Source organism: Abramis brama (assembly GCF_963993115.1).
Source record: "Abramis brama genome assembly, chromosome: 4".
NCBI lineage: Eukaryota > Metazoa > Chordata > Actinopteri > Cypriniformes > Leuciscidae > Abramis > Abramis brama.
The window spans coordinates 52,236,903-52,262,120 of NC_139966.1; the positions used below are offsets into that span (position 1 = coordinate 52,236,903).

The window sequence follows — 25,218 nt, forward strand, 5'->3', positions numbered from 1 at the left end:
ACCTCTGAATTGAAATGTTTCCTCACAGGTATCTGGTACAACATCTTGAGTGGTTTGGGAAAGTTCTCAGTCATCATCAATGTGAGTTTCTTCTATATAACTCTGCTGCTTACCATATGCTAGACATATAAGTCCTTTTAATGGAAAGTTTATTATATACAGGGATTCATAAAGACCCCAGGGTTCATCCTTGTTAAAGAGATCCTCTTATTGTTTTCATAAGACTTAGATGAACAAGATTCTCAGACTGGGTTCACATTATTCATGGAAGAAATCAATTCATGTCACAATTTCTGTTCTAGCATTGCACGGATGTTCTTTCAACCCTACGGTTTGCTTCGTGCATGTCTCTTCAACTCAAAATTGAATGATAAACCCCAAGCAGATTTGTTTTAATAGATGTGATGTTCCCAAAATGAGAAGTAAGCCTTATGGCAAACCTGGTAAAGATCTTTCAGCTTCTCTTTGACCTTTCATTAAGGAAACCATATTTACTCAGCAGCCCAACATCTGATTCAGTCCAGCTGTGCTGTTCTTTTAGAAATCAAGTATTCGTTTAATGTTACAGCTATAAACTGGCTCTTAAATCCAATTAAATGCCACCTATTATCAATGATACCGCTCTGCATGTGTTCCATAGCGGTCTGACTCTGAACATTTAAGTTTGCTGATTTTCAACCCCGTTTGCATTGTTAAAATGTCAGTTGTATGTGTAAATGAACAATGTTTTCTCTTTCTCTGTGTTACCCGGACCAAAAAATTCCTGTAATTTTGTCAGCAAAAGTCTGCTGGATGATGCAAAACATGTAATTCGGCGGACTATTGACAGCACCAGGGCTTTTGTGAAACCTACAGATTTTACTTCCGCATTTTTGTATGCCCGGCCACAGACAGTCGCCACTGAAGGTTAACAAAACTGTTATCACTGAAAATGATTGTACTTTGTCTACTCTTTAAAATACTATAGCAACAGCCTTCTTACCGGAATGCGATGGTGTTTTGCCTTTGGGGTGTTCCTCTTCTTCCCAATTAACTGACAGAACGGCAGATTCTTTCAGTTTTTTCCTCTCCGTTTGGCCTATAACACCATGTTCATTGTCATCCAGTTTGAAAAGGTTTTTCAGCTTTTCCTCTCTGGATTTATGATTCTTTGCAGCCTTTAGCCACTGCCTACAACGCGCTGAATCCTTCACTGGAAACCCCAAAATACTGTAACTCACTCCCACTAAACATTTGAACTCTTGCACCCTGGAGCAATACAAGTCTACACCATTGTGGCTAAAAGTTTGCAAAGAAGTATTTCCTACTTAAGCAATGACTCTCGTCAAGCCTATTCAATAGGAGCAGACTGTTAGTGGCCTTGAATGGCAACATGCCCAATGCATTATGCGTGTTGAGGTTTTACAATTAGTAAAAGGAAAGACAACAGCCCTATTTCTCTTGTTTCTCCTGTCAATTATTTTCACCTTTCTACCACATAGGCAGCAAAGTTTAATTGAACATTTAACTGAACCCATTTGTCAGCGGTGAATTATGCCTTTAATGATACTTGCTTGTTCACATTCTAATTACATATTCTTACATCATTTCAGGCTTTTGTCATCTCCTTCACATCAGATTTCATCCCTCGCCTGGTCTACCAGTACATATACAGCGAGACAGGGACCATGCACGGCTTCATCAACCACACGCTCTCTTACTTTAATGTCAGCAACTTCAAACCTGGAACTGTGCCTTCCATCTCCAGTCTCGGCAAAGACATTACAGTCTGCAGGTAGGAAAAATGAACTATATTACTGTGAACTATGATTAAAAAAATCTAACAATTTATTGAACATCCATTGCCAAGCACAAAACCATGAACATTATCATCAGTAATAAGTTAACCAGCCTAAACAAGCACTGATTGTTCACATCAAGCTGGTTCTTTGTAGGACAGTACACAGGTCGTAAAGAGCAGTAGGACCCCTCAGTTGCACGTCTTAACCCTCTGGGCTTCTTCGTAAAATAGTCACACTTAGCTTCCTCCCGCCCGAAAACGGGCGAAGCCTTAAAATTTTACTTTACTTTTTCCCAGGATAACCAATCAAATATATTTTTGTTCTATAATGTTTTCTGATTATTATTTAGAATTTTTAGAATTTTTTATGATACTTTGCATTAATTATATAATTTTTATGAGCTATTTTTTCCATTAGAATTAATATATATATTTTAATTTTATTTATTTTATTTTATTTTTCAATAAATGCAACATTTCACATCAAAATAGAGTGCAGGCCTAAAAAAAAAAAAAAAATTCAAGTGAGAAGAGCGCCATCTAGTGGCTTCAAAATGTATTAATTTGTGTCATGTCCTATAACCGCCTATAGGCGGCCTATAGCTTTTTTATTTATTTATTTGATTTATTCCCATTCGGAAAGAAAAAAATGTATTACTAAGCAACCACTGAATGGAACAACACAAATTATATATCATTTTAAAGCTTAGGATCTCAGCTTTTTAATGCATCTAATTACATTTATTAACTCCTAACGAGTGCCGAGTAATCCTTCTAAAACCGAGTGTACCGCCAGCAGGCGCCACCTAGCTGCGAAAATATTCTTTACCATATTTTAAAAAAATCTTGCCTTGATTAACACAAAGTTGATGTCATTTGAAAGCTTAGAGTCTGAACTTTACAGTGAATGTATCCACTTTGAAAAACTCTTATTTTTCAATAAGAGTATTGCTGAGTTATTTGCTGATAAATAGAATTTCTTTTTTTTCATAATCTATAAAATAATGTACTGCAATGTGTCAAAAACATAATACAGCTCATGAAACATTCTCAGATAATTGAAAATGGCACTTCATTTTTTACAGCATATTATTACAATTAAAATGAGCCCAAAATTAACATAATCTATTGCTTTTATGACAAGATATTCTTCATGGAGAAAAAATTGCCCATGAGGGGGTGTCAAAGACTGTACAAAAAGGCTATCTCTTTTCCAAATGCTGTAACTTTTGATTCCTTTATCCAAAAATTATTAATTTTTTATCCAGATGCAGCTAACATGTAGGGGGACTTCACTAAAAAATAATTTCCCTCCTACCATGACAAATAAAGATATGCAAAATCATAATAAAAATTATATATATATATTGTCTTTTATCTGCTGTTTCTTGGCAGGACAATGTCCAAATGTAATGTAATTTATATTTTCAAAAAATTTAAAAAAAGTTCTTTCAAACGATACCTACCTTTTGACTCTCCTTGCTATAGTTTTGGAGTTATTATGATTATATAATTTTTATATAGTTTGGGGCAAATTTGCTGTTTCAGTCTTACCAGTTCATTTCTCTGTGTGTGTGTGTGTGTGTTTGTGTGTGTGGGTGTGTGTGTGGAGGGGGGAGGGTGTCTTATTTGCACTCTTGATGTTTTAGAGTGTCACCCCTTCATTGCTGTACACTTTTTTTCAGCACAGTGGCTGATCTGTAGCTTGTACCACCAAAAGTTTCTCTGAGTTTTCCTATTTTTTCGTATTTCCCATTCATTTCCTATGTCGCCCGTTTTCGGGCGGGAGGAAGCTAAGTGTGACTTTTTTTTTTTACGACCCTTTAACATATCAGAATCATCTCCTTGATTTTTTTGTGTGTTCATATAGGTAATAAAAAGTTTTCGGGCGAAGAAGCCCAGAGGGTTGTATATTACATAAACATGTATCGAAGCTATAATGGTCTGAACATACTGATCCTCTTGGATGGCGCCTGGGGAGATTCTTCATCAAATTTGTCCACACCTTTAGTGTGTGTTTTTTCCATACCTGCAAATGGTTCTTTTACAGACCAGGTTAGTCATGCTATCCAGTTCAGTGTATTTAGTTCAGTGGTAAATTACGAAGAACTGGATCAATCGGCTTAATGTGAATAGGGAGTGTAGCTCGTCAGTTCTTTTGTAGTTAGCTGAAAGCACAAATATTGAACAAACAGACACGCACACATTCTTTGGAAATCTACTGCAATGTCACAGGTTCCTTACAGGCCTGGTAATGAATAGACTTCTGCAGAATTCTCGTTCACATAAACTCCTGCCTTTTGCATGTTTCTTTTTTTTTTTTTACAGATATTATGTTATAGTTTACAATAAGGACTCATTTGTTAACATTAGTTAATGTGAGCAATATGTATTTTTTTATTTTTCATTATCTTTTTCAATGTTAATTAATAAAAATACAATTGTTTGTGTTAGTTCACAGTGCATTAACTAATATTAACAAATACAACTTTTAATTTTAAAAATGTATTAGCAAACATTGAAATTACCATTAAGTATTGTTCATTGTTAGTTCATGGTGTAGTTAACTAATGTTACCAGATATTTAGCTACAACTAGTAATACATTTTACAATAATCTGTTCCACAGAATTCTGCAGATTTTCCTCCACTGTCAGAGCAGAAAATGTGGAAAATCATGCACAGATTCCGCATGGGCCTAAATAGTTTTGTAACTATCTTAATGCAAAAAAAAAAAAAAAAGGTTTTCTAACGAAGCAGTGCTGTTTGCTTGTGTTGATAATGATAGTAATAATGTTCATCGTTTCTCTGGAAAGAATTTTCTCTTGTTAAGATCATGAAAACAAACTTATTTAACCCTCACGCCCAAATCACAGCAGGCAGCGGAATGGAAGAAAGAGAGACAGAGAGAAACTTCTAGATGGGACTCCATCACCCTGACGTGTGAGATCTCACCACTGCTTTGATTATCTCGGGCGGCCTTCACAACACAGATCAGAAGCATGTCAAGAAAAGTGCTCTTATCAGAACCCGTCTGCTTTTTCTGCTCCAAGCAGTTGAGAACGAGATTACGCTCGTTTGTTGGTGGACATCAGCTACTCGGACCAAAGAGAAGTGGCAATCTGATGTCTGGGTTCCTTTGACCCTCAGTCTGTTTGTTAAGAGGACAGATAGATGGAGAGGGAGCAAGAGAGCAAGCTTGTCAGTGTTCTAAAATAGGGTTGGGGAACAAATCAAGCCCATGTTTTTACTGCACCAGATTTGTCCTTTCTGGACCAGTATAACCAAACAAGGACTTCACCCAAGAGATCGTGTCTTTAGATGAAGCTATCTGACTGTCTGAGGAAATCAAAACCATGCAGTCTAACACATTCCACATAGATTACTGTATATGGCCATGAAAGCAACGTCTTTAGTACGTTATTAAAGACTCAGAGTTTACTTTTAATAATTCAATAGAGGAAATCAAAACATTTGGAAACAGCCTGGTCTAATGAATAAGGCCAGCTCAGTCTGATCCTGAACAGATAATCAAAATATGACCAAGAACGTCTCCTCCTACTACAACTATATGGTTTTAAACTATTTAAAAGTAACAGCTGGCAGTGTATCCCAAAGAGGAAACAAATCCACTTACACAATTAAATAGTTAAGGATGCAGTTCCTTCTTTTGCACTTTAAAATATCTTCATCATAATTAATACTGCTGTTGTGTTGTTTTGCCCTTTGTAGCCTTCTAGAAGCATGTGTTGAGCATGTGTTTTAAATTTTCTGTTTCTTTTTATTGCAAACCTCGCTGGAGATGAATTAGCCTAGAATGACTCGGGATGCCTGTTCTTTTCATTTCAGATACAAGGACTACAGAGAACCGCCATGGTCGACTGAGGCGTACCAGTTCTCTAAACAGTACTGGTCGGTTCTAGCCGCTCGGTTAGGTTTCGTTATATTGTTTCAGGTACAAACAACTATTTTACCATTACGCCCAAATCTGCGTGCTCTTAACATCCAACAGTTTGACCCAGTGAATGCCAGAAAATCCAGAGTAAATTGACTTTGTTTGAATGGAGGAACGTAAATGTAAAAGCCACACAATAGCTACCTCAGCAATATGAGAGGTTCAACCACATATAAATGATGCAGCCTTTGCACGTTAGGAAAAATGGTCTATACTTTATGGTGGTCAGAATAAGTGCTGTAACTCATTAGAAATGTCCTGCTGTCAGCATTTGTGGGTGGAAACTAATTTTATTGAAATGCAATTAAACAGTAAACCAAACAGTTAAAGGAATAGTTCAGTCCAAAATTAAATGTCATTCAACTTCAGTGTTGTTTCAAAGTACATTGTGACCAAGGCTGTGAAGCTTAAATTCAGTATTTTCCTCACTCAAAGCTTTGACTTCAAAATTCAAATGTTTAAATGTCAAATTAATATTTGTATTCAGCAAGGATGCATTCATTTGATTAAAAGTGACTGTAAAAACATTTATAAGATTTCTGTTAAATTCTGTTCTTTTTTTGAACTTCACACAAGAATCCTGAAAAAAAGGGTTTCCACAAACATATTAAGCAGTGCAACTGTTTGCAACATTGATAATAATAAATGTTTCTTGAGCAGCAAATCAGCATATTAGACTGATTTCTGAAGGATCATGTGACACTGAAGACTGGAGTAATAATGCTGAAAATTCAGCTTTGCATCACAACAGGAATAACTGATATTTGAAAATATATCCAAAAGAAAGCATTTTTTCATTTTTTTTATAATATTTCACAATATTACTGTTTTTAATTTATTTTTTTATCAAATAAATGCACCCTTGTAAAGCAGAAACTTTTTCTTTCAAAAACACGTAAAATCTTTCAGAGCCCAGACTTTTGAACGGAAATGTATATATAAACTGCATATGAGATTGCTTTTTTTTATAAAAGCCTCATGATCAGGAACTCAATGTATAGACATCACTGGCAGAGTGCCAATACCTAAAATGCTGTCTGGTGTGGAAAAGATCCTCCATCTATTGAATAGAAAGATATATGTTTTCTTCACAGCCACTGATGTGTATCATCTCCTGTTCCCCACCCATGAATGAATATATAAACTTACGTGTTCTTCCACTCCAGAACCTGGTGATAACCATGAGCATGCTGGTGGCCTGGGTCATCCCGGACGTTCCCAAAAACATCAGCGAGCAGCTGAAGAAGGAGAAGACTCTTCTGGTGGACGTCTTCCTAAACGAGGAAAAGGAGAAGTTGCAGCTGATCCAGAGCCTGTTCTCTAAAGATCTGTCCAAAGACCAGCAGGATGAGGTGCAGGTGTCGGATCAGACCTCGCTGCCCCTTCAGGAAACCCACCCTGGACCGGTCCTTTCCGCCCCGTCCCCGGGCTCCACAGCTCCCCGCACCCGGCCCCGAGCTGCAAGCTTCAGCCAATTCACCCGCCAGATGTCCATGTCTCCCCGCAGCGACATCACCCAGCACACGGCCGTGTGAAGGAGGTCGGGCGAGAGAAGATGAGTCTACCGGTGGAGCGTGTTTAACAGTGCCTGAGCGCTAAGTTTTGAGGATTTGCCGGAGTTTGAGGCTCTGTGTTGGGAGTTTTGGGAATCAGGTGTTGTCACTCCTTTTGGTCTCTGAACTGTATGTCTGAATGCCTGTTTTTAAACCCTCAGATGCTCCTAGCGTTTTCAGGGACATCTGAAACACAAACTTGAGCTTCAATAGGACCGCTTGCAGATGCAGTCATTTCATATGCCTTGGCGTTCGCCGAGCACAGGAACACGAGCGGGTCTCTTGGAATGTTTTTCTCCTTGATCTGTTCTTGAACGAGGATGTTTGTCGGTACAAACTCATAAAGAGCTTCACACATTTGGTGACGTTGCGTAATCTGTACATGCTGTCCAAATGCAAATTGCTTTGCACATTGTCCACGAGATGTAGCATATAACGGCAAATAATAACCCTTCATTTTCTCAGGTAACAGCGTCACTGTAGGCTGTATTTGTTCTCATCAATATGACCATTGTTGGGTTAATAAAGACTATGATGCGTGTTAGTAAGGTAAGATGCAAAGAACACAATTACGATGTGGTACTGCGACGTATTCTGTGAACTGTGTGGCGTTTTGTCTTTTTAACGTCCCAGCCCTCTCGTAATGTAACACATTAAGGCAATATGTAATTAAACTCAAGTTTGTCAATCCATATATTTATGCTATGCCTCCTTCTGATAAAGTGCAGGGCTGTAGATTGGGATCACACAGCATTCGCTGTATTAATGATTGTGGAGCAGCTGGTCTTTTTGTGCCATGTCATCTGTAATCCTCCCATGAATTTGCCGTCACCGGTGTGGGAAGGTTGAAGGGGGGTTACAGTCATCCAGGGAGGAAACATGGATGGATGTTGTGTGCCAACATCTGGCCATCAAGTCATCATTCACTATGCCTCATAGGACTTAATACTCATGCAAGAAGAATAAATATTTAATCCCAATTATGCGCTAGTGGATTTTCTTTCTCGCCCTCAAGGCATTGTGCTACGAGTCCCGCAGGGTCAATTCACTTGTGTTCCTGACTGTTGTTTGTTGTAATACCCTGATGATTGGCACACATGCTTAACAAAGCTATCTTTACCCAGTAGACACTGCTTCTCTATTCTCTTTTTCAGATTTACCAGGGCAGGATTTTGATCTTTTTGTGTTTTCACTTCAGAGCCACATTTGATTTATCCCTGGGGTCTGGACTTTACAATTCAAGAGGATTAAGATCTTGGCATTTACCATGAAGTCTATCCTATGTGCTTTATAGTTTCATTACAAAACCAGGCTGAAAAATACACATAAATATTTGTATTTCCCACAGATTAAAAAGTATGAGATGTGAGCAAAAGTTAAGCAGCTCAAGTCCAGAGGACTGCTGCCATGCAACTTACCAGCCCAGCTTGAATGCCCAACTCATTTGACGGGCATCTAAGGTTGAGGCGTGTTTTTATCCCCTTCGGCCTCTACTGGTTGCTATGTAGATATGAAAGTTGGACTGGCTGATATGGCGGTCAGATTTGACTACTGACACGTGATAAATGCAGCAGCAGGCAAAAGCAAAATAAGTTCATTAAGCGATGCAATGTTTGAAATACTTTTTTTGAAATTAGAAATTATTATAAGTGTCAAATTATTAGCTTTTAAAAATGTACTGATACAAAGTTTTGAATAAGTGTACATGACTTTAAACATATATAAACATATATGAGTCAAAATTTGCTAAGGGGTAATTAAATGTAACAAATCATATCATAAAAATCACACTATTTCATAAAAATCACCTGTAAAGTTTATAACATATAAAATTACATCAGCATATGAGAGTGAAATTGGAGGGACTCATAATCACTCATTTAACAGTTCATCTATTACAAAAAGATCAGTCAAGAATAGAAAATTATTGAAAACATCCGGTAGTGTGGGTTTTATGCTATTTTTTGCTATTCTTGCTAGAATTTTATGCTATTTTATGACTCGCTGGACCTCTGCTTCGCGTAAATACAGTGTATTGTGCATGTTATTTTCTGACAGACATCAATGTTGTGATATATTTAAATGATCTGGATTTGAAAACAGATGGACCCTAAGGTAATAATTATTTATTTCTTAGCTGGCAAGTATTCAGTGAAAGCCACAGTATGGAATTTTTCTCCACTAGGGGTCGCTAACCTCTTTACAATAACAAAGGCGTAGTTTGATGACGCAACAATGTCGTCAAGCCGACCGATCTAATAATGTTTATGGATGACTGAATACATCGATGCTTTTATCATGACTGTGATATGAAGCAGTTCGGGATTGCTAAGAGACAGCTATCAGCTCCACACGCGACGCGGATATAAAAGGAATACGGACATTTCATTCTACCAAACTACACGCAAGAGCAGAATTACAACTCACAGGTCAGTTTATTAGACAAATTAAACTTGTGAGGTAACGCATCGCTGTTTCATTGGTCTAACATTAGCCTACACTAGCACACTAAACTGCATTTGAATGTGTTGAAATGTATGTGTTTGTTTGTCTGTATGAGACTAGCAGTAAGCTAGATCAACATGAGAATAACATACAGATCATATTCTAACATTTTATCATTGTTGAACTATATAACATTGATTAGTTTTATGTAAATGTGCTCACCTGTTTAATAAAGTACATGTAGGAGCGGTCGAAGTCTCGGACGTGGAGCTCTCGTTTATGGGAGCTCTCGGCATCTCGAAAACACCGCGCTGATATTGATTCTCGTTTTAGTTCTCCTTTTTTATCCAAAGTCTGCTTGCCATGGTCCGTAATGTTTGAACGAAACAACAACAGCGTGCAAATAGACATTGCGAACTCCACAGTTGTCTGCGTCTGTCGCTTTGGTTAATCAGAGGGCTCTGCTCATAGCTCTGGTTACCATGGCAGTACGAGCGGAAATCATAGGCGGAAACCAGGGACAACGCGGATATGACGCCATTGACTGCGACAAACCGGAAATAAAGAAACGTGCCGTGTCAAAAAATTAAATTAAAATTTCTCCTGGTTTGAAAGTTGTTGGAAACAGTCGGGATAATGTAAGTACACAACAAAAAAAAATATATATAACATAGATATAGTGATTTTTGCTAATTTTAAAGCAAAAAAGTTACATATTGTACATATTGTGATTGATGTCCATAAGTGTGTTATGTCCATGTTTTTAGTTAATATTCCAACTGACAGTCAGCCTAAGTTTTTGACAGACGTGATAATCTGCGTAAGGGGTGATCAAACTATGTTTGATTTTTTGGGTAATTATAAAATATTTTAAATTCTTTTTACACAGTTCATTATACTATTTTATGGAGTTAAGATTATTTTGTTACTCAGAAACTGACATGTTTGGCTTGTCAAAAATGTTACATTCAGCTGTCGCTAATTTGTTGACTTTTGAAAATCAAGTTAATTTTTCACAAGGAGTGTTTTGATGAACAAAGTTGTTTTTATTGTCTCTTATAACAAAACTAATAAAATGCAGATTTTAATAGTAAAAATCACTTTTTAAAACGGTTGCTCCATTATTACCCCTCAGTAGATTTTGACTCATATTGAAAGGTACTATTAATTTATTTATTATAAGTAATATAATAAGTAATTTCTATATTTTTGAATAGTACTTGCACTATATACACTGTTATACTTTTTAAAGGACTGAGATATTTTGCAAATGTATTACACTTCCTAAAATGGAATCATAACAATAAACGTATATTATGGGAAATATTTAAGGTACAGTATTTGTTGCAAAATCAGGCAAACAATAGCCTATATAACAAAAGCATGCTTTAAACCCACATCCATTGTCTCTACCAATATCTTTAAATCTGCAGTCAGTGTTGATGCAATACTCTTGGCTTCATTACACAAAAAAGATGACGAGAACTCTTTCAAAATAAATTAAAATCTTGATGAAAAATCAGATTGGAAGTTCTTAAGGTTTTAAGGTTTAATAAGGGTTTTCAAGTGTCCTCGCATGTACTCTTGCACAATCACAATTCAACTTGCTGCATGCTGCCGTCCGAGGTATCTTTTTGGTACGTAATCTTCTCCAAAGCCTTTATTCATCACACACAGCAGTGATACAAGAGCAGGGACAGATTTACCTGGTAATTAGGATTGGTTCTCTGTGTCTTACTGATTCTACTATCTTGGTTATGCATAACATCCGCCTACACAGCGTAGTATGAGCACATCAGTGATATTGTGGTTGTGATTGCAACGTATTCTCGTTTTAGTTGAAGACACACAATGCTGTGCATGGTAGGATCGTGATGTCAGAGACTGGTTTCTGAATTAAACATCAGCACATGGGGATGAGAAAGGAACCTGGAATGAGATCTGTGACAAACCTGAATCTCTCTCTCCCACAGGGCGTTCCTTCCTAGGGTGAGATGACGCACGGGGTGGTCACTTAAAATGCTGGAGTCAATGCATTGTTAATGTGAGGAGGATTTTTGATTAGCCTAACTGAAGCACAGCATCACTAAACTATCAGAGGACACCTGCAGAGTTTCACAATTCCCAGGCTGCTTGCGTGTTTTCTGGCTAATTATTCTTTGCATGCACATTTCCACTGTTAAGATATTGTGTTTTCTTGTACTACTAGTCATACAACGTTTTTGCTCAATGCACGTTTCGAGACGCTACATTTAGATTCTTTATATAACACTGTGTCTAAAGACAGAAGAGAGGCACTGGGGGTTGCATTCAGGTTCACTTCTTTTAAATGGCCTAAAGCACTGGCTTTTATCTGGAGTCGTTACACACCAGGCTTTCACATGGTTTCAGGTGTTAGCTACACTTGAAGGTTGCACCATTGTGCATTTCCACGGAAGCTCTGCCAATGGCACATTCCATAGTCAACTAGACTAAAACTTCAGATGACCTGATTTGTGAGTGATAGCCATTCATTTCCTGTATCTTTCTTCTTTTCCCTGTCTTAGGGCGTTGTGTTTGGAATGGAATACTAGCTTAATACTACTAGCTTATTAAATATTATAAGCACACTGCCTACGATTTTTCAAAACGCAACTATAAACAGTGGAACGTTGTTGTCACATGACCTGATTGATTATGTTGCATGTGATCCATATGTGATCTATATAAGTTTTTATTGTATTGGGCAGATCAGATAATAGCCCCTTTCACACAGCAATCCTGGTAAATTACTATAATATTACCTGAATTACTTTTCCGGTAAATTCACTGTTCGCACAAGCAATGCCTGTCACGGTTCACAGATTCATTGTTTCCTTCTTGTCTCGTGCATCTGTTGTTGTGTGTGTGTGTGTGTGGGCGTGACCGGATCGTTACCACTGATCAGCAGCACAGCTGATTGTCAGTAGCAGCACCAGCTGAAGCTCATCAACTCATCCTTAAATACTCACTGGTTTCTTCTCTCCACTGTCAGATCGTTGTTGTATTCCCCGTGATGTGTTGTGTCCTCTGATCCTGTGTTGGTGTTCCTGTTCCGTGCTTTGGTGTCGTGAGTTGGTGTTCCTGTTTGATGTCTCCATTGTTCCTCGTTCCTCGTCTGGATTCACCATCTTCATCAGCGCACTTCACCACTCACCACCTGCTTTCTGTGTTTAGCCATCGAGGTCCCTGCGCCACTCATCATCACCTGACTCAAGTCTTACGAACTTTACATTTTATAATAAAGAGCTGTTTGATTACACTCGCGCTTGCTTCCTCGCCTTCTGTCATGATAGAACGATCTGACCTTCAACGGAAGCAGTGAGTGGTTCGCCGATTTCCCTGGAGGCGTTCTTCAACAGCAGCATTCATCTGATGAATTCCCAGGAGGAGAGTTTGAACGACACGGGCCGTGCAGTTCAGACTCTCGTGGCGCAGGTGTCCGAGCTCACCCAGCAATTCCAACTTCTGCGAGCTCCCACTGCGCCACCCGCGCTGCCCGTTCCCCCCACACCACCTGAGACCCTCTTCCAGTCAGAACCCCGCCTACCAGTTCCTGAATCGTACTCCGGAGATCCAAGTTATTGCAGAGCTTTTCTGACACGATGCTCCATGCATTTTTCACTTCAACCAAGAACCTTCTGTACAGAGCGAACAAAGATCGCTTTTGTTCTGATCCTGCTGACTGGGAGAGCGGCATTATGGGGAACGGCAGTGTGGGAGAACCAATACCCCTGCTGTGACTCGTTCCAGGCACTCTCCGCTGAGATGAGGCGAGTATTCGACCGTGCTGTTGCCGGGAGAGAGGCGGCTAGAATACTCACCGACCTTCATCAAGGGGAGAGATCAGTGTCAGACTATTCCATCGAGTTCCGTACCTTAGCGGCAGAGTGTCACTGGAACGAGGAGGCGCAGTGGGACATGTTCCTGCATGGGCTGGCTGACCGCGTCCAGAAGGAGATCTACGCCCTGGACCTCCCTACGACGCTCAATGGACTCCTCGAGCTGGCTCTAAGAGTAGATGCACGGCTGTCCAGAGTCGAGCGACGCATCTCTCATAGTCGAGTCCCTGGAGAAGCTGAGAGCCAGCGGTTCAGTGGCGGGGACGCGGTCAGCCCTACCTACGATCACGAGCCCATGCAGGTGGGGCGAGCTCGGCTTTCCCGGGAGGAGAGGGAAAGGCGGAGATCTCAGGGGCTCTGTCTCTACTGCGGCACGGCAGGCCATTATTTGAACACCTGCCCAGTGAAGGGACCTAACCCGAAGAGGCTACTGTCGGGTGGGATCTCCGCCGAGAAGCTCTCGTCTACATCTACACTCCTCCCGGTAAGACTGAGATGGTCAACACATTCACACGACTGTCAAGCACTACTGGACTCAGGGGCTGAGGGTAATTTCATGGACTACACTTTCGCGCACAGGTTCCAAGTCCCTATCAAACCACTCACCCACAGGATTTCCGTCCACGTCCTCAATGGTCAAGAACTCCCCACCATTTCATTCACCACTGGACCGGTCACTCTTGTTACATCTGGCAACCATACTGAAACCCTCTCATTCTACATCATGGACTCCCCCCTTGCACCTGTGGTTCTCGGTCACCCCTGGCTTATCCGGCATAACCCCAAAGTGGACTGGCTCCAGAGGTCTATTGTGGCGTTGAGCAATAAGTGTCATGAGTCCTGTCTAGTGTCTGCCTGTCCGTCTGTTTCTGTTTCTGTGTTTCAGGAGGAGGCAGTGGATTTGTCTAACGTGCCCGCGGAGTACCATGACCTGAAGGAGGTGTTCAGTAAGTCTCGGGCTGCTTCTCTTCCTCCGCATCGTCCCTATGACTGTGCTATAGATTTACTGTCAGGTAAGTCTCCGCCTAAAGGCAAGTTATATTCGCTTTCTGCTCCAGAAAGGGAGGCTATGGAGAAATATATTTCTGATTCTCTAGCAACGAAGTTCATCCGCCCTTCCTCTTCTCCAGCGGGGGCGGGGTTCTTTTTTGTGGGGAAGAAGGATGGTTCTCTGCGACCTTGTATTGATTACCGAGGGCTGAACAGCATCACGGTAAAGAATACGTATCCTTTGCCTTTGATGTCTTCAGCCTTCGAGAGGTTGCAGGGAGCGTCTATCTTCACTAAATTGGACTTGCGTAATGCTTATCATTTGGTCCGCATCAGGAAGGGGGATGAGTGGAAGACTGCTTTTAACACCCCCAGGGGGCACTTTGAATACTTGGTCATGCCTTTCGGTTTGTCCAACTCCCCAGCAGTCTTCCAGGCACTCGTTAACGACGTGCTGCGAGATATGGTCGACCAGTTCATATATGTCTACCTGGATGACATATTGATTTTTTCATCTTCTCTCCAGGAACACGTGCAGCACGTCCGACGAGTGCTTCAGAGGTTCCTAGAGAATGGGCTTTTTGTCAAGGCGGAGAAATGTTCGTTTCATGCACAGTCTGTTCCTTTCCTAGGGTACATTGTGTCGACTGAGGGAATACGCATGGATCCTGAGAAGATTAAGGCTGTGGTGGAATGGCCAAGTCCAGATTCCCGTAAGGCCCTACAGAGGTTTCTGGGGTTCGCCAATTTCTACCGGCGGTTTATTCGCAACTTCAGCCAACTAGCCTCACCTCTGACTGCCTTGACCTCCCCCAGAACTACGTTCAGGTGGTCAGACGCAGCCGAGGCTGCGTTTACCAAACTGAAAGGCCGCTTTGTTTCAGCCCCCATCCTCATTGCCCCTGATACATCACGTCAGTTCGTGGTGGAGGTCGACGCGTCAGAGGTGGGGGTAGGTGCAGTGATTTCCCAGCGTTCTCCCACAGACGACAGAATGCATCCGTGCGCGTTTTTGTCTCATCGTTTGTCCCCTGCTGAACGCAATTATGACATTGGTAACAGAGAATTGTTGGCAGTCAAGTTAGCGTTGGAGGAATGGCGCCACTGGTTAGAAGGGTCGGGGGTACCTTTTATCGTCTGGACAGACCACAAGAATCTGGAATACATTAAAACCGCCAAAAGATTGAACTCCAGGCAGGCTCGGTGGGCACTTTTTTTCGGACGTTTTGATTTTACACTCTCGTACCGCCCGGGTTCTAAAAACATCAAACCCGATTCTTTATCGCGCATTTTTGACCGTTCCGAACGCCTGTCTACTCCTGAGTGCATTTTACCCGAGAATCTATTTGTCTCCACACTCGTATGGGAGGTCGAATCGAAGGTCAAGAAGGCCTTAGAAGTGGTAACGCCTCCGGCCGGTTGCCCACCGAACCGCTTATTTGTATCGGAGGGATTACGGTCCAACGTTATTCAGTGGGGGCATTGTTCCAACGTGGCTTGTCATCCAGGAGTTAGTTGTACCAAGTTTTTGGTCAAGCAACGATTCTGGTGGCCACTCATGGCTCGTGATGTTCACAGTTTTGTTTTGGCTTGCTCAGTTTGTGCCACTGGTAAGACTTCCAATCGATCCCCAGATGGGTTACTTCAGCCGCTGCCTGTCCCTTCGAGACCCTGGTCCCACATTTCGCTAGATTTTGTCACTGCCCTCCCACCCTCCCAGGGTAACACGGTAGTTTTGACCGTGGTGGACCGGTTCTCGAAGGCGGCACATTTCATTCCCTTGCCCAAATTACCCTCAGCCAAGGAGACAGCGTTGACCGTCGTTAATCACGTCTTTCGCTTACATGGCCTCCCGACAGACGTGGTTTCCGACAGAGGACCCCAATTTGTGTCCAAATTTTGGCAAGAGTTTTGTAAACTATTGGGGGCGACTGTCAGTCTGTCCTCAGGGTTTCATCCCCAGAGCAATGGTCAAACTGAGAGAGCCAACCAAGATTTGGAGAGAACGTTGCGATGTCTGGTCTCCAAGAATCCTTCCTCATGGAGTCAGCAATTGTCTATGGTGGAGTACGCACACAATACGTTGCCAGTGTCATCCACGGGCCTATCTCCGTTTGAGTGTAGTGTAGGTTACCAGCCACCAATTTTTCCTAGTCTGGAGTCCGAAGTCGCGGTCCCCTCCGCTCACGCCTTCGTCCAGAGGTGTCGTCGCACTTGGACTAGAGCCCGTGAGACTCTACTCCAGGTGGGAGCGCGCACCAAGGCCAAAGCCGATCGCCACCGGTCTAGGCCTCCCGTATACGTCGTCGGTTCCAAAGTGTGGCTTTCTACCAAGAACATTCCTCTCCGCTCCGTTTCTAATAAACTTGCTCCTAAATTTATCGGCCCGTTCACTGTCACCAAGATCATTAGTCCGGTGACAGTCCGCCTCAACCTCCCTCCAGTGTACAGGAGGATTCATCCCGTGTTCCATGTATCCAAAGTCAAGCCCATGTTTTATTCTCACATTAATCCGCCAGCCCCGGTTCCCCCACCGCCGCGACTCGTAGAAGGAGAACCCACATATTCGGTTAATCGTATTCTGGACTCAAGGCGGAGGGGACGCGGAGTCCAGTACTGGGTGGACTGGGAGGGTTACGGTCCGGAGGAGAGAAGTTGGGTACCTGCTAGAGACATCCTGGATCACTCCCTTATCGATGATTACAATCGACAGGTAAAGGAGTCTGGGAATGCCAGGAGGCGTTCCTAGGAGGGGGGGTACTGTCACGGTTCACAGATTCATTGTTTCCTTCTTGTCTCGTGCATCTGTTGTGTGTGTGTGTGTGTGTGTGTGGGCGTGACCGGATCGTTACCACTGATCAGCAGCACAGCTGATTGTCAGTAGCAGCACCAGCTGAAGCTCATCAACTCATCCTTAAATACTCACTGGTTTCTTCTCTCCACTGTCAGATCGTTGTTGTATTCCTCGTGATGTGTTGTGTCCTCTGATCCTGTGTTGGTGTTCCTGTTCCGTGCTTTGGTGTCGTGAGTTGGTGTTCCTGTTTGATGTCTCCATTGTTCTTCGTTCCTCGTCTGGATTCACCATCTTCATCAGCGCACTTCACCACTCACCACCTGCTTTCTGTGTTTGGCCATCGAGGTCCCTGCGCCACTCATCATCACCTGACTCAAGTCTTACGAACTTTACATTTTATAATAAAGAGCTGTTTGATTACACTCGCGCTTGCTTCCTCGCCTTCTGTCGTGATAATGCCGTTCCGTTTTCTTCATCCACCTGAATAAGGAGAAGAGCTTTAGTTTTATTTTTGTTCCTTTTTTATTTTATTTTTTACTTCTGAGTGACAGACGTGAGGGGAGGATCACACAGAATGCAGTTTTGCTCTTAAAAATACGAGGCGCATAATAGTTATGACTGGCTCAAAGCAAACTTATTAGGTCAGCTAGTCCTGACCTACGTGCTCATATACTGGTAATCTTCATTCTTTGTTCACACATAGCATCATACCGGTAATTTACTGATAATGTTACAACTTCTCATACCGGGATATTGCCAGAACAGATGACAGTTGAAAAGTTCCTGTTCACACATGATCTCATTACAGTAATTTACCGGTAATTTAGTTACCAGTAAAGACTGTGTGAAGGGGGCTAAAGATTGTTACTACTTCCAGTTCATTCCCACAATGCAATACATCAATGCACTTTCATTTCCAGGAAGGTCAAGATGCAGTTTGGGATGCAGTTCGCTCTGTTGCATTCTACATATTTTGCAAATGGTCTGCAGGTATTTCATGCCTACTGAAAACTGGCACAGTATACGTACCAGAGATAGAGAATGTTAGTATGCTATTCTGAACTTCTATTCTAGTGCTCTGCTTTGACCATGTAGATTTATGAGAAAGAAGGGCCATGGCCTGCTCAAAATGAGAAAATAACTTTTGAATGACCCAAAATGGCTTAGAAACATTTAATGTGCTAAATGGAGTCTAGAGGGGTGTAAGGGTGGTAAAGCAGGCAGGGAAAATTACTGTTTCATTTAAGATGGAATGCTTCAGTATGGTGGGATGAATTGCCCTAGAACTATTTGCTGGAATGCTTGTTTGAGAAAAGACTCTAGTGTGTCGTAAGGTAGCATTTCGCTGAAATGTGTCTCGCAGTGCACATTAAGGGTGTAGAATAAATCAGGGCTGTACAGCCCAGTTGCACTATAGTGAGTCTGTCATGAAATAAACACAACAGAGCACATGGAGGTGATGTAGAGCTGCAGCGTGCAGAAAAGAATTCTGGGATTTGAGGATGTGTGACACTAGAGACTGTAGCATTTTCCTGGCCCTCAGGGGTCAGACATGCTGTAACATGATCCTGCTGTGTTCTGCTCCCTTAATGCTAGACCTGTACCACTGGAACCACCTGTTTCTTTCTCTTCCATCCTTTCTTTATGCATTCTCTATTCTCATCCATCTCCATCACCACCTTTTGTGCTGGTGATCCCCAAAGATGCATAAAAGACTCTGAAAGACATGAGAATTAATTGCTTCTTGTTCTCTTTTGAATCTGAGCTCCTCTGTTTGTCTTTACCTCAGGTCTCCCTCCTCACCGCAGAGTCATGCGATTTATTGTCCATTTATACTCATCTGCTGCAATATTACAGTGAAACATCTGACATGTGACGCACATTATGCCGGTAGCAGTGATTTATTTGCCACACAGTCAGCAAGCTTGCTATTTAATCATTTTGAACATCAAATAAGCCATAACTCACTCGGTTAGTGTCTTTGAGTTTATGTAAGAGGTAGAGATATTATTTCTTAAGATACATGATTTTCTGCTTACGGTTTAAACAGTCTAATATTAACACATCTTCAGAAGTTATCCTACCACTACACACCTGTAATATATCATATAAAGCTTTGTTAGCAGTTTAAGTATTTGAATGGATTGGAGTTTTACCATTAAATAGTAAACACAGTTACAGTCTCATCAGAAGGTGCTTGACGGTCTCGTTTGCAGAATCTGGATCTAGACCCAAATCCTGAAGCACAACTTGCTTCTGAAAGTCCTGGAAATTAAAAGTGAGATGCATTAATATCTGAGATGATATATGAAGATACATTGTAGGTGAACTTCCTGAACTTTTACGGACCATTTTCTCCTTTTGACAATGTGTTGCAATGGTGTTTTTTTAAAACGTGAAATTTTAATAATATGTTATGACATTTTTATGTGCATTTTTTGGTGTCTGTAGATGTAATCTGTGCCTGTCTATTGCTGCGAGTCAGGTATGGTATTGGTTAGCATACTTTGCATTAGATACGTTCAACATCTGGTCACATTCAGTCATTGCTTTTGGGCCTCACATTTGTACCTGATTTAGTACTAGTGTTTCTGTGTGTGTGTTGGTCTGTCTGTATGTGTGTCTGGACAAACCTCACCCTAAATTCTCGTAGTCGGTCCAGTTTTGCACGGATGGTCTTGCGTTGGACAGTCAGCTCGGCCACGTGACTTTTCCACTGCTCTTCTTTCTCCTTTCACACAAATACACAACATGTTCATAGTTCTAGAGAGAGTCAGAAATGTTGAAGACAGGATTCTAATACTGGGTTTATTGAGGGGCATGCAGCTTTGTAATAATATTAGGCTGTTGTTATGAAACCATTAATTTTGATAATAGCATTAAGGGTCCTTTTAAACTATTCAGTCCACTTATAATGTTAGTCAAGGATTCTTTTACCAAATTTAGCCTTACGTAACATTTTCCATCCTCTTTCTCTCTTAGAAATAAACTGCTTGTTTGTCCTATTATACAGTAGAGGACAAAAGTGATGTCTGGAGGGCATGTTTGTTTTTAATGACCCTACATGTTCTAGTAAACATCAAAATATGAGATAAATATTTATTAAATATGAGGGAAGAACAAAACATGAAACTTGGTCAAGGTATTTACCTGATAGACTATAGCAGGTATGCAAAAAATGCATTGAAAAAGCAAAAAGCTCACAGGAAAAAGCATACATTGACTACAACATAATCAGTTGTTAATATTTCATTGGTATGTTCAAACTTTTTTTGTATGACCGTTGTATTGTGTTATCAAATAAAACAATTGACTCCAGTCCAAGCACAACGACGCAATATGCTTACAAAATATTTAACAAATTCTTAATAGTATTCGAACAAAGGGTGAAGATGTCAATTTTCTAAAGGCGAACATCACTTTTGGCCACTACTTTACTTTTAAGAATATATTTAAATGACCTCTGTTATGATTGGATAATCTCTTCGCATGTTAATACTTTAATTGTAATCAGAATGTTCCAAGTTGCTTGATACTGATTAGGCATTAAAATGTTAATCTGACTTGTTATATGTTAGTGTGCACATGGTTGTGATGTCAATATAACGATTATTTCTGAATTATTTAGTTTCCATAAATGACTATAGTGACAATGACTACATAGATCTCAAAGTAGAAAACTGGTTTGATCTTCAGCAGAAATTACACAGTTGTTATTTCAAGCTTCTTATGGCTTAGAAGCAAACCTGTGTCTGAGGGCCGATGCAGTGAGGTAGAACCTGATGTAGGGCTGCAGGAATGAGGATAGGCTTGACCTTTGACCTATGTAGGCTTCAGCCAGATCTTCTGAGGGTGCTACTTCCCGTCTCTAATGTGATACTATAAGCCAGGCAGTAAATGTAGCTGTGCTCGGCATATGGAAGACGTTGAAACACATCGCCTTCTATTCAAACTAATAAGAGAAAAAACAGGCTGTAACACCTTTTCCCTCAGAGGACTGAAACAGTCACAGGCTGTTCTCTACTAGCAACACACACTCACAAACACACGGAGGGTGGGGTTATCCGTTGGGATCTGAGGTTTGGGGGATGTAGGTTATGAATGACAACAGGATCAAATAGTACGCACATGGGAAACTAAAGTAAGTACTTCTTCCCTGACCCTTCTGTACATTAATCAGAGGACGGACACGCTGCAAACCTGAAAACTCGCCGGGAGACTCTGAGCAGCTGGAGAGGAAGGAAGTGAGAGCGGTGGACTGTCTGTTTGTAGCCTTTAGATATTAGAAAGGCAGAACTCAAGGCTATTCCACCGACTTGACTGAGAGAGTCATTTTTTTAAACTTCATCCCATTGGGGTTTCTTCTTAAGCGAGCGTGGAGTTAAAAAAGGCGTTGCAGGAATTCCTCAAGCTGTTGAATTTATGACAACGGCCAAGTGGACAACAACAATATGACTGTCCTTCAGTGACCTCACACTTGGCTGTTAGACTTGGACGCACACCATGTGCAGCTGGGGGCTTCATCAACTTACACAAACAGTCCCTGAGCGTCCTGCACAACAGCTACACGGTAGCATGAGCTTTCCACCGTTGTATCTTGCATGCACAGTTTTAGTTTCATGCCCACAGACCGTTCATAGTTCTCTCACTTATTGTTTGCATACACACTGCATGTAAAATCACAAGCTTGGGGTGCATATTTCTTAATGGGTAATAGACCCTTTTCACACAGTTATATTTTAATTTTTTAAAAATGTACATTTATAACATATGTATTAGTGTATTAGTTAACGCTGCCATATTAGTGTTGCTAATACAACAGCTGACATCTTTCTCTCTTCTGGCCAATGTAAAAAAATTCTGAATATTTCATAGAAATGCTATTGTGGCTTCTTTCTTTCTCTATTGGCAAATGGGAATGCAAACATTTTTTGTAGTTTGTTTCTGATGATCACTATATAGGTTTATGACTATGACTTAGATGACTTCCGGGCAGAAGGTTTTTTTTAAATATTCAATTTGATGTTTACTGTACATTTATTCATTTAGCATACAAGTTAAATCCAAAGCGATTTAGCAATTTGTTATAAGAACATTAATATTTGCAGTGACTAATTCCAAGTATAAGCTTTGTTTATGATTTAAATTTTAAATTTGAGTCACATACAGTATAGAGGCCAAAAGTGTGCCCGTCCTAGGAAAATTGACTTCTTCACCCTGTATTTAAATATTACTAAAATGTGTTAAAAAGTTGTGCTTTTGTTTTGCATAGTAAAATAAAACCCTTAGCTGTAGTTTGACTTTTTTTGCCAAATCATTTCGTCAGATAAATACCTTAACAAAGTCTAGTGTATTCTTTCCTCATATTTAATAATGTATATCTCATATTTTGATGGTTTAATTCTTAAAAGCAAATATTCCCTCCAGACATCACTTTAGCTCACTAGTAGCATGCAAAGTAGATAATGACACGCCAAGCTGCATATTTTGCTCTGTGTTTCTGTCTGAAATAATCAGTATTAGTTTTGGATGGACAACAATTTGACACTTTTCACAGATTTCTCCCAGTGTTTTCAGTTTAAATGTTCCTGGAGTCTGACGCCAAGTTTAGTTTTTTTGCACACAGACTATTTTTAGTGGAATCATCTATTTACCCCGCTCCTAAATGCTAGATAAAACAAAGCATAGGCTACTGTAGTTGATTTTTTTGACATGCCAGTCAGAAGGTTATCAGCCAGAAAAAGCTGATTAAAGCAGACCAGACTTCGCTCCACCTGCGCAGACTACCAAAGTCCTGTTTTTTAAATACTTTTATAGCAGAAATGATTGCATTAGTGTGTTTACCTGGGCAACCTGGCCTTACAATACAGAGGTCACTGCATGTGCAGCCAAAGTTAGCAACAATGCAGACGTAATGCAATCAAGCACAATTAGCCTGACAATGTAAGTCTGCCGAAGCAGGTCTGTCATCTCTGGACAGACTCAGGCTGCGGACGGTGGAGACAGATATAATCAGTGTTATCACTGCAGACGGCAGTGCGGTGACTTTTTGACATTGGTCAACATACCTTCTGCCGTTCCTCTATCTCACGTTGCTTTTCTTGTTCCAGCTGCTCTCTCTCCAGTCGACGGCGGATCTAGCAGAACAGAGAATAACGTAAGCATCGACGTGTTCATAAACAGACTTGTGGAGGTTTGAGTGAAGTTAACAAGAAAACAAGTTGATGTTTACCCTATCTTCTTGCTTTTCCTGACACTCACTCTCCTGACATGTGCTCTCCGGACTCTCCGTGCTCTCCTGCTTCCCAAGACTGTTTAAAAAAGTGTAGTCTTCCTCCTTACAAAGATCTCGCATGCACTGAGTGGATAGTAAGAAAATGCACATTATATTAATCTAGCTTTTTTATGTATTTATTTATGTTTTTATGTTATAGATGCCCAACTGGTCACAGGCTAAATGTGCAGTCAAAGCAGTTTTTTTTGCAAGTCTTTTTTAAATGAATCTGATCTCACAGACCAAACATGCATGAAAAAGTTGCAATAAACATGAAAACCTTAGACATGGGAATTTGAGAAAATCTGTTCGCATGAGCCATCCTAAAAAAAAAAAAAAAAAAGTAGAAAAGCCACATTTTTTACAGTCACAGTTTTTTGTAAAACGTTTTGTTACAACCATAAGTTAATTTTCACTGTGTCTTAAACACAACTACTGCACATACATATAGAATATCTCCTGTCTCCATTCATATAACTGCATAATTTTTGTCAAATTCAATCAGATGAGAATATCTCGGCTGGCTCACCTGGACTGGAGTTGTCTCTTTGCGCACTCCTTTCGTTTGCTTTCGTCTCCTTTTGTAAACCTCATACAAATGGTAATATACCGTGACGACGTGCAAAAGACATCATAGTTATTTCTGCACAAGGCTGCTAAAAAAATCACTTTGGTGCTAATAAAACTGTCCTTTCACTTTTGATTAATTGAATTGTCCCATGTCAATATGTTTCCTTCGCACTTCTGAACGAGGTTTCTGTTCGGACAGCTCGACAATCAGCTTCCCTGTCTCAGACCATAATGTAGAAACCATAAGCCTGATCACAGGTCAGTATGAATGAACAGCACCTTCTAACAAATGCAATCAGCCTGCAGAAAAACACAGAGGTCAGAGCTGTTTTCAGTGATGTCATTGGATCTTCTGGAATGCATATAGGCTTCAAAACATGATTTGATGGAAATGTGTTTGCGTGACACAGAGAGGCACTTTAACAGAACCAAGAATGTAGATCATATGATGAACTAGGATTCATTTGGGGATTTGGATTGTTTTACTACTTTTAACCGCTACAGCTTTCAGAGGCGCCATGGTTTAGGTGTGAAGGTCAAGGGTTGAAACATCACTTTGACAACACTTTAAACTTTTAAGATCTGAAACAAGTTATTGCCAGTGTGTTTATTAATTTAAACACTTCTAAAAAGTATTTGGACACTTATAGTTTTGGACCCCACTGACTTTCATTGTATGGACAAAAACAATTCAAACGTCTTCTTTTATATTCTACAGAAGTCTGTCATACAGGTTTGGAATGACATGAGGGTAAGAATTTTATGATTTTTTTGTGTGAACTATACCTTGAATTCGCACTTAAAAATGTATGAATGTTATTGTATTAGAAAATAAATAAAAAATAACAAATGGCATTTAAAGACAAGCTCACTCTTCACATACATACAGTATGTCTGATTTTAAACTGTAGTTTAAGTTTTTAAGTATTGGTACTTTCTGATTTTTAAATGTTACAGTGACAGTAGTTAAAGTGATAAACTTACACCTGTGTAAATTT

General features: G+C 40.5%; 2 protein-coding genes across 6 annotated transcripts in view; one reads left to right on the plus strand and one right to left on the minus strand.

Annotated features, from left to right (window-relative positions):
• Nucleotides 1-8,265, plus strand: part of ano2b (anoctamin 2b) — a 38,254-nt gene extending 29,989 nt beyond the window's left edge. For all 5 annotated transcript variants that reach the window (XM_084110730.1, XM_084110731.1, XM_084110732.1 and 2 more), the window contains 4 exons: nt 29-81; nt 1,593-1,774; nt 5,629-5,734; nt 6,901-8,265. In XM_084110730.1, the coding sequence (XP_083966856.1) occupies nt 29-81; nt 1,593-1,774; nt 5,629-5,734; nt 6,901-7,269 (710 nt within the window). In that variant the 3' untranslated portion in view covers nt 7,270-8,265. The remainder of the gene's footprint in view (nt 1-28; nt 82-1,592; nt 1,775-5,628; nt 5,735-6,900) is intronic.
• Nucleotides 8,266-19,406: 11,141 nt separating this feature from the next.
• LOC311081891 (uncharacterized protein) lies at nt 19,407-23,972 on the minus strand (the record flags this gene model as incomplete). Its single annotated transcript, XM_084112580.1, has 5 exons — nt 19,407-19,641; nt 20,015-20,107; nt 23,445-23,513; nt 23,609-23,734; nt 23,931-23,972. The coding sequence occupies 5 exons, from the start codon at nt 23,970-23,972 to the stop codon at nt 19,552-19,554; spliced, it is 420 nt and encodes a 139-aa protein (XP_083968706.1). The 3' UTR covers nt 19,407-19,551.
• Nucleotides 23,973-25,218: the final 1,246 nt, after the last annotated feature.